General features: G+C 40.3%; 1 protein-coding gene across 2 annotated transcripts; it reads left to right on the forward strand.

Annotated features, from left to right (window-relative positions):
* The first annotated feature begins 206 nt into the window (after window positions 1–206).
* PRXL2C (peroxiredoxin like 2C) lies at window positions 207–9,891 on the forward strand. 2 transcript variants are annotated; one of them, XM_044265727.1, is made up of 6 exons: window positions 209–483; window positions 913–981; window positions 1,863–1,916; window positions 2,086–2,191; window positions 5,873–6,004; window positions 8,534–9,891. In XM_044265727.1, the coding sequence occupies exons 1-6, from the start codon at window positions 274–276 to the stop codon at window positions 8,659–8,661; spliced, it is 699 nt and encodes a 232-aa protein (XP_044121662.1). In that variant the 5' UTR covers window positions 209–273; the 3' UTR covers window positions 8,662–9,891. The 2 variants fall into 2 exon arrangements, with proteins under 2 accessions (XP_044121663.1, XP_044121662.1); XM_044265728.1 differs by lacking the exon at window positions 5,873–6,004 and having other exon boundaries at window positions 207–483.
* Window positions 9,892–10,136: the final 245 nt, after the last annotated feature.

Genomic DNA, 10,136 nt, shown 5'->3' on the forward strand with positions numbered 1-10,136 from the left:
GCTCCGCTCCGCCCCGCCCCTCCCAGGACAGGCTCCGCTCCGCCCCTCCTGGGTTGCGCCCCGCCCCCCCGCGAGGAAGCTCGTCCGGGCCCCTAGGGACCCCACGTAGCCCCACCCCCTGCATCCCGCCCCGCTCCGCCCTACGCTCCGCCCCGCCCTGCTCCCAGTGCTCCTCCCCGATTGCTCCGCCCTGAGCCCCGCTCGGCCGTGACCCGGCTCGCCTAAGCTGTGCTGTCCGCTTTGGGGACGGTGGGCTCGAACCCGGGCGGGCAGATGCAGGGTGCAGAGGTCGACCCCGCCCTCGCCGCAGTCACGCGGCAGGTCAGCGGTCGCACCGCCCCAGCCACAGTCCCGAGCGGCCCAGAGCGCGGGCAGCCCCTGGCTGCAGCGGTGGCCGAGCTGCCCGTGCTGGACGCCTCCGGGAGGCAGGTGCCTTTCGGCGCGCTGTTTCGGGAGCGTCGGGCTGTCGTAGTCTTCGTGAGGGTGAGCGCAGACAACGGGGCGGCCCGGAGTAGGGACTTGGCCCGCAGGCTGGGATGGAGGTTGCTTCTACAGCTTCGGCTGGGGGGACATCGGGTCCTTCGAGAGGTTCAAGGCCCGAGAGCGCGGTCCCGTTGGGCCCTGGCCCTTCCCGTTGCCTCCACTAGAGGTTTCCGGAATGCGAACCGCTTCTCTCGCTGCCTTTATTAGAATGGAAAACCAGCCCGCCAAACCAAGTCCCTTTTCCCAGCTAACGAGAAGGCCTAGGGAAGTGGGTGCGGCCCAATATTAACGCCTCTCGGGCGCCCTTTGCCCTTTTTCTACCCGCTGTGAGTAGCGTTAATTAGCGTCACGCGTAACGAAGTATTGGTTTTTTCTGAATCCTGAGGTATTAGTTGCTAACTTGTCCTTTTTGCCGTTTTGGGATTTCAGCATTTCCTGTGTTACATTTGCAAGGAATACGTAGAAGATCTGGCCAAAATCCCCAAGAGTTTTTTACAGGTAAGTTTCCTGAGACTGAACAGCAGCGTACCCTGCTTCAGGGCGACCTTGTCAAAGTCACCTGTGATTTCTAAGAAGCGGGGTGGGGTGAGGTGCATAGGACAACACCTCTCCAGAACAGACCCCCTTGCAAGCCCAGATTATCACCTTCCCAAACATCTCTCCAACACTTTCAAAAAGGAGAGAGACGTTAGAGATCTATTTCTGTCCTGCTTTATTCGCTACTGCCTGCTTATAAATATACTAACTGTAATAATTCCGTTGTAAGTAACCTGTTGGCAAATGTTGATAATGACCAGAAGCACAAACGCTAGAAATTATTTTATTTCCCTTATTTTTTAAGTAAGAACACTCCAAATAGTACATTATAGGAAAATACAAATATAGCTTACGGGTTGAAATTTGTATTTGTTAGGATGTGCCTCCCACGTTCCTGTGACAACCACATACATATGATCTTTGTCAGGCACATATACATTTGCCCCCAGGTGAGCTTTTCAGTGAAGGAACTGGACAACCTTTATAAAGCTAAGATCTGTTTTCATCAGGTGTTATGAATAGGGATGTAAAAAAATAAAACTGATTAGCCCTACTTCAATAATTTTTATTCTTGTTTAGTGTATGCCTTTGGAGGGAGCATAGATTTTTTTGAGAATTATTGAGTATATTATTTTGAAGTTCTTAGCAAGAGATTGACTGAATTAACTGAACATTTTAGCATACATTGCTTTGCTTTGACTCACACAGTTTTGCTGTTTATTCCATTCTTCTATAAGCCTGTAGGTGGCATTAGAATGGAGCAAAAGAGTTGGACAGGGGGAGGTTTTATAAAACATGTATAATTTCTGGTAATATGTACTTGTCCCTTTCCTCTCCTGAAGGAAGCAGATGTCGCTCTAATAGTGATTGGACAGTCATCCTATCATCATATCGAGGTAAATATATCAGAAATTGAGAAACTAACGTATCTGTTTCAGACATAAAAATTATTTTATTTGAACCACTAAGTGTAGGTTAAATTTGCTAAAATAAAGGTAGGTTATAATTACTTTTCTCTCATTTTTACTTAAACAAATTCCAAATACTTTTTTTTTTTTTTTTTAGCCTTTCTGCAAACTGACTGGGTATTCTCATGAAATCTATGTTGACCCTGAGAGAGAAATTTATAAAAAATTGGGAATGAAAAGAGGTGAAGAAATTGCCTCCTCAGGTAAGAGATGACACGTCTCATCAGAAAACACTGATGGTGCATTTGCACATTTCTGTATGTATGCATAGGGAAACAAATGGTAAATTCATCAATCAGGCTGCTTTTTATGATTCTGGTAAGTGGGCCAGGATACACCAAGCTCTCAAAGATTTATTTCCTGGGTGTAATGACATAGAAATCTATTTGTGAAATACTAAATGCGTGAAAAAAGCAAGTTGCAGAACAGTGTTTTAGGTATGATTCTATTTTTGTGGAAATAAAAATCATTTTCATAAAGATTGAGAGTACATGTGTGTGTAATGAACAAGGTTTTAGAAGATATTGCCATGCTTACCCCAAGGTATGAAAGTTAGGAAAGTGGCCTTTGTATTTTTAACAAGTTGTGGCTAATTCAGGCACAGTCTGGGATGACATGCCAAGGAATTTGGATTTGTTCTGGAGGAGTGGGGATGTCATACAAGCATTTGAAGTGGCAAAATGATAATCCTGTGTCCAGTGTGGATGAGTAATTGGAATTCACCAAACCAGAGCTAGTGATACGGCTGTAGTAGGTTGTAGTGATAGGCTAGAAAAAAATGTCAGCAGAGATGGAGAGGAGGGGATGGGTCAGGAACTATTTATGACATAAAGTTGACATGATCCCTTTACTGATGTTTTTAAGGAAGGCAGCCTAAACTTTATTAAAACTAATGAGCTAGCATAAACACACCGAGTGTGCTCTTTTCTTTTTCTTCCTGGTATAGGAAATTGCAATGTATACTTTGTGAACCTTACTTAATGGTAGATGGTTTCTGTGTTCTACCAGTCCCAGCATGTGCAAGTTGTTTATCACTTAGCACTTTAGATCTAAACTGTGAGTTTCACCTTAGTAACACTTCACAGTTCATCAGCTCAATAAAAATACAGAATTGCAAAGAAAACAGTTGAATTCTAAACAAAATATATGCTTATAATTGTTAGAGATGGTATAGTCAAATCTTTTAAACTCCTGTGACCTGCGTTCAAGGGCTGTATTTCCAACCAGAAAATATTATTCTCTCATAAAATCATCTTTTAAAAGTTTCTCTCTGGGGCACCTGGGTGGCTCAGTGGGTTAAATCCTCTGCCTTCAGCTCAGATCATGATCTCAGGGTCCTGGGATCGAGCCCCGCATGGGGCTCTCTGCTCAGCAGGGAGCCTGCTTCTCCCTCTCCCTCTGCCTGCCTCTCTGCCTACTTATGATCTCTCTGTCAAATAAATAAAAAAATAAATAAATATTTTTTAACAAATAAATAAAATAATAAAATAAAAGTTTCTCTCTGAAAAAAAAAAAAGTTTCTCTCTGAAAGAGCAGAAATTTCAGAATCAGTCTCAGAATAGCCCCACTTGAAAATTAAGACTCTAAAAAATATAATGATTTTAAATTAGTGGACATTTTATAAAAACAAAGAATAAGAAAATAAAGCCCATAAATGCCAGGGAGTAATGTGTTTGTAGAATACTGAAAAACAGGAGTTATAGACATAAGAACTAAATTCAAATGGGCAAAATTAGATTATGTTTGAAGCAAAGATTGTTAAATTCTAGGTCATGGAATCTCCAATTAAATGTCTAAAATTTTAGAAATATTAAATATTAAAATATTTAGAAATATTAAATCTCTTCTTTGGATATGAAGAGATAGCTTGGGTTTCTGAATATTTATTTTAGACACAGAATCTTAGAAAACAGTAAAATTTAGTTTTTTACTTATGTCTCTAAGGTAACAGGCCTGTATTTGTTCCTTGGTCAGATAAATGTCCATCATGATAGAAACATGAGAAAAATAGAAGAGAAGAAGGGAAATGATAGGTATCTGGAAATACTAAGGATTCAGGCAGGTTAAAGGCCCCATAACCATCAAAACAAAAAGCCAAAAGCAAGACATAAAAGGCAGGGATAGGAAAAAGATAAGTTACAAGAAGGGTAAAGAGAGTGGGTCCCTTTGATCAGAGGGAGCAGAAGTGAAGTATTAGTCACCGTGGGAAAGAAGGGGGAAACACTGACAGTCGAGGAAGATGGACAGGCAGCTGGAGTAGCCGTTGTCACAGACAACTCCCAAAGTCTCAGTGGCACAGCACGGTAGAGGTTAGTTTTTTTTCTGTTCAAGATGGGTGTATCTATTCAGATGTCTTTCCTCCGAGTAGCAGTCCAGGCAGGGACACAGGGGAAAGGACCCAGGCCCCTTTCATCTTATTGCTCTGTCATTTTCAGCCCAGGGCTTCCAAGAATGTAGAAGGAACATGGAGGTCATAAGGAGCGGGCCTGGAAGTGGCCTGTATCATTTTACTCATGTGTTAGAACATAGTCACATGGCCATAACAAACTGCCGGGAGGACTGGAAATATAGGTTAGCTGTGGGCCCAGAAAGAGGAAATGGGTTTTGATGAGCATATATTAGCCTGTGCTGCAGTGGCTCTTGAAATAGTTGAAATTAATAGTTACCTATTAGTAGGTGAGAGATTAAACAGGATAAATGATGTATTAAAAGGGAAAGCATTAAGGGCACCTGGCTAACTCAGTACAGCATGTGACTTTTGATCTTGGGGTTGTGAGTTCGAGTCCCATGTTGGTTATGGGGAGGACTTAAAAATATTAAAAAAAAAAAAAAAAGGTGGGGCACATGGGTGGCTCAGTGGGCCTCTCCCTTCAGCTAAGGTCATGATCCCAGAGTCCTGGGATTGAGTCCCACATTGGGCTTCTTGATCCACGAGGGAGACTGCTTGTCCCTCAGCTTCTGCCTCTCTCTCTCTCTCTCTCTCTCTCTCTCATGAATAAATAAATAAGATCTTTAAAAAAGAAAAAGGTGGGGGAAAACACTATCAGTTTGAGAAGTCTGTAGCGGACATTCTTCTGTGGCAGGTGATTGGGGTATATCATCACTTTAAAGATTTTATTTATTTATTTGACAGAGAAAGATTACAGGTAGGCAGAGAGGCAGGCAGAGAGAGAGAGGAGGAAGCAGGCTCCCTGCCGAGCAGAGAGCCCAGTGCGGGACTCGATCCCAGGACCCTGAGATCATGACCAGAGCCGAAGGCAGCGGCCCAACCCACTGAGCCACCCAGGCTCCCCTATATCATCACTTTAAAGTAATGGTTCTCCAGTGGGGTACATTTGGTGTTATCTGGAGACCTTTTTGGTTTGTGACAACTTGGTGAAGCTATTGTGGCATCTGGTGGGTATGCAGGACAGTGATGCTGCTCACCACCCTGCAGTGCACTGGCTGAAGACTTTTGTGGTCCAAAATGTCAGTTGTGAAAGGCTGAGAAACCTCTCTTTGAAGGGAGAAAAGAAGACAAGTTAACACAGGAGAACACAAGAAAGAAACTTTCAAGGCGAATGGGCAAAAATGGGTAAAGGGGAGTGGGAGGTACAGGCTTCCAGTTATGGAATGATTAGGTCATAGAGATGACAGGTACAGTATAGGGAATGTGATCCGTGTTATTGTAAGAGCATCGTATGGTGACAGGTGGCAGCTATGCTTGTAGTGAGCCTAGCCCAAGTACAGAGCTGGGCATCACCACATTATACACCCAAAACCAGTGTATGTTCTGTGTCTACTTAAAAAAAAAAAAAGAATGTTTTATAGAAGCGCTACATTATCTTCTGATATCTAATTGAGTATAAAATGATAATATCTAAAGACAGTTCTCAATATTTCAGGAAACAGCCCCCACATAAAATCGAATATACTCTCAGGAAGCATTCGGAGTCTGTGGAGAGCAGTGACTGGCCCTCTTTTTGATTTTCAAGGAGACCCTGCTCAGCAAGGTGGAACCCTCATCTTAGGTCCAGGTAAACATCAAAGCCCGGGTCCAGTGGCACACTTTTTGTGCCTTTTAGAAGTTAGGATTCCACACAGTTTCTTCATGACACAGATTCCATGTAAAAATTGCAATTCGGCATTGTAACAGTCGCAATTCTATGCTTATAGGGGTTACCTTTGTTTGCTAAGGCTTCTGTGTATTTTGGTGCCTGTTTACTGGATAGAATGTGCCCATTACTCTGTGCTCGAGTGATTTCAGGTATTTGGGATGAGAAAGTCAGTGGTGGTTGGGTGAAGTGTATCTGTCAATAAAACTCTTTGAAAAGTTCATGGAAGAGGGGCGCCTGCGTGGGTCAGCCGCTTATATGCCAGATACTTGATTTCAGTGCAGGTCATGATCTCAGGGTCCTGGGATTGAGCCCTGTGTGGGCTGCACTCAGCAGGGAGTTTGCTTGAGATCTTCTCTCTTTCTTTCCCTTCCCACCCCGCCCCCACACTCACATGCTCTCTCTCTAAAATAAATCTTTTTTTAAAAAAAGTTCACAGAAGTGAACATTTCTACATAGAACAAACCATCACCCCTTTTATTTCCTTTTTTTCTTTTCCTCAACAGAAGAATCGTCTAGTCACTTATATCTAACAAGGCTAGAAGACTTACTCAGTGTCAGAAAGCAAGTCAGCTGCAGGGACAACTCATTCAGTAACAATTACTCTAAGCAATGTAGTTTTAATAGATTTATTGATCACTTTGGACCACCTGAAATTTCTTTAGCTCCACACTGCTAAATGGTTGAGTGTTGGATCTCTACCATGGTCAAGTGTTAGAGTCAGGAACAGGCACTCACATATAACAGTATAAATCACTAAGTTGTACATTGATTTTCTTGGTGGTTCTTCCTCTTTAAAATTGTCTGCAAATGGGCGCCTGGGCGGCTCAGTGGGTTAAGCCCTGCCTTCGGCTCAGGTCATGATCTCAGGGTCCTGGGATCGAGTCCCGAATCGGGCTCTCTGCTCGGCAGAGAGCCTGCTACCTCCTCTCTCTCTCTCTGCCTGCCTCTCTGCCTACTTGTGATCTCTCTCTGTCAAATAAATAAATAAAATCTTTAAAAAAAAAAAATTGTCTGCATAAGCGAGCATAGCTCCTAAGAGTTATAAAATTAACATTTACTTTAATGAGCTCCACATGTCTTAAGGTCTTTAGAAGGAGGCTTTTGACCAAGCATTGTGGCTTTTTAGCTTTCTGCAGCTGGAGCTCTTTAGCTAGCTAAAACCTGTAATTTAATCTCTTTCCCTTGTGAATTTACACCAGTTAAACTAGAAAAAAAAAGACAAGCCCTGTTTTATGAGAATGAGTCCTCTAGATTAGCCCTGAATGACCTTCAGCCATAGTTTTGGATGGCTTGTTTCCATCTTCAGACGGTTTTGAGTCCCTAATCTCCATGTCTCAGCATCATTTGACTACATGTTCAGGTGTGTAAGAGTGACAAGCACACAGAGAGCATCATTTGAGTCCCAAGTTGAGAACATACTCAATAAGGAGAATATTTTATACTACCTGCTGGAGGAAATGTAGCTTCTCTAAGGAGAGAGCTGGGTATACTTATTTACAGAAACCTTTCATGGTTAAACCTATATTTCATTTCACCTTATTTGATAATAAGCCAATTTATGATATTAAATCTACAGTGATCACTGTAGACAGCATGTAAGTACAATGCAGAAAACATGCCTCTTTTTTTTAAATTAAGATTTTATTTATTTATTTGACAGAGAGAGCACAAGCAGGGTGAGTGGCAGGCAGAGGGAGAAGCAGGCTCCCTGCAGAGCAGGGAGCCAGATGTGGTGCTCAATCCCCCAGGACCCTGGGATCATGACCTGAGCCAAAGGCAGATGCTTAACTAACTGAGCCACCCAGCACCCAAAAACATGCCTCTTCTAATATTTAATCTTATGTTTTAAGTTAAAATTCTGGTCTTGAATCAAAGTAAAAAAGACCCTAGACCTATAAATTATGACCTTTCAATTTGAGCAGATAAAAGGATTGTGAATGTCTAAGTGTATTGTAACTAACTGTATCAATGCCCTGATTTTTCAGCCTCTTTTGGTCTATGGTTATAATGCAGATAGGCTATTAAATCAGTGTTTGGCAGTGAATTTTTTTTTTTTGAAGCAAGTGATTTATTCCATTATTACATTTAAGAAACAGATGTGATTTTCCAGCTTTGATATTTATGCTAGTTTCATATTCTGCCTGTCTGTTTGACAGGACATTTTATTTAATTACATCTAATAAAACCTAACAGAGGTTATAATTTAAGAATCTTTCCCCTTGGATCTCATAAAACATTAAGTATCACTTTTATTTAACCATAATTCTTGTCATGCTTTATTACTTTAATTAAAAATTATTAGGGCATTATATAGAGAATATTATGAACTCCAGGCAATTAATTTTTCCCTTTAGACTAATTAAAAGTTGAAAAGGTTCCTGGTTCTAATAAGCAGTAAATCTAATGAATAATACTGTATGCCAACAATTGCCTTTTATTCTCTCCTAGGTAACAACATCCATTTTATACACCGTGATAAAAATAGGTTGGATCACAAACCCATCAACTCTGTTTTACAGCTTGTAGGAGTTCGGCATGTGGACTTTACAAGCAGACCTTCAGTCATCCATGTGTGATGGTATAGACTGTGGACCCTTGGAATATGACCTGAAACGTTCAGAGTATGGTATCCTTGTGCAATGGCTAGCTTTTTGGCTTTTCCCAGCCTTTGAGGAGTTCTGAAAACACGAAGAGACTGTGTACCTGTTATTTTGTGCTAGGAGGCATCAGCTGTCAAAAACGTGATACATATTTCTAATTCTGTAGCTTTTAAAATTTTATGTAAAATTAAAGTTTGTTTATATAAAACTTTAAAAGCTATAAAATTAGAAATACTATTCTTTATTTTACATTATGGTATATCCATTAAATGAAAGTTTCTGTTGGCCATTAAAATAATAAATTCTTTGAAGAACATATAAATGGAAAGGTAAGCAACTCACCACCATTTTATCCAGTGAAAAAAAACAGGATATCAAATTCTATAAATAATATAATCTTTTTTTAAAAATTAACATATAAGGTATTATTAGCTCCAGGGGTACAGTCTGTGAATATAATCATTTTTATATGTTTATATTTTTGTATGCTTAGGAAAAAAGAGAAACACACCAGAATATTGCCAGGAGGTACCTCTATGTGGTAGGATTACAGGTGTCTTTATTGTCTTTTCCATACTTTTATCTCTGAACTATTCTATAATGAGCATGATTCATTTTTTTTGCCAGGAAAAGTTCTTTAAAAATTATATGAAGAATATATTCCTACATAACAAGTTCCACAAAGCTGCATTTATATGGGCCGCCGTCCACATGTTTCTATCCTTATTGCTTTACTCAAAGGAAATATAGCAGACCAAGCCTTCTGCATATCCTATGTTCAGAGCACCTTGCACATCCATTTCACTAGGATTTTTGAGGGGAGGAGTAAAAGGAGAAAAAAAATTTCTTACGTATTTAAGATATGCTTCAGTATGCTTTTTGAAAGAATTCTAAGAATTGTTTAAACTAAAAAAGCTTTATAGCTTAAATGTACACTGGTTTGGCTCCCAGATTGCTTTTGTTTAGTGTACTGTTGTCGTCTTTTATAGGTTTAGTTGGGAAAAAATTCTTTTGAAAAGTACAGTAAGATCAAAATCTTGGTAATTATTAGCAAGTATGTACTGCTTTAACTTAGAAGCTTTTATATCAGGCATATGAGGTCACACACAATTATATTTCAAGTATCCAAATATTCTAATGTATGTTTGTAAAAAATCATGTTTTTAATCAATAAAAATGAAACGTCTCATGACATTTAAAATTAAACAATTTTGTGCTGTTTTTTTAGTAAGGAAGGACTGGTGACCCAGATTCATTTGCTGATTTTAGGCTTAAAACTGGTGAATCATAGCTTACACAAAACTTTATGTACTTATAAATGTATAGCACATTTTCCTAAGATCCATAGATGTTCTTTATGTGGCCTCAGGGAGATACAGGGAGATACAAACAGTACAGTGGTAAATCACCAACCCAAACAAACATATTTAATGCAAAAAATCTTTTTTTTA

Source organism: Neovison vison, chromosome 9, assembly GCF_020171115.1.
Source record: "Neovison vison isolate M4711 chromosome 9, ASM_NN_V1, whole genome shotgun sequence".
NCBI lineage: Eukaryota > Metazoa > Chordata > Mammalia > Carnivora > Mustelidae > Neogale > Neogale vison.

What these genes read in the sequence shown, in the direction of transcription:
- PRXL2C (XM_044265727.1), top strand. Translation starts at nt 274, where the DNA reads ATGCAGGGTGCAGAGGTCGACCCCGCCCTCGCCGCAGTCACGCGGCAG. An exon ending in TCCCCAAGAGTTTTTTACAG is followed by an intron (nt 982 to 1,862) that starts GTAAGTTTCCTG and finishes CCTCTCCTGAAG; the next exon opens with GAAGCAGATGTCGCTCTAAT. An exon ending in CATCCTATCATCATATCGAG is followed by an intron (nt 1,917 to 2,085) that starts GTAAATATATCA and finishes TTTTTTTTTTAG; the next exon opens with CCTTTCTGCAAACTGACTGG.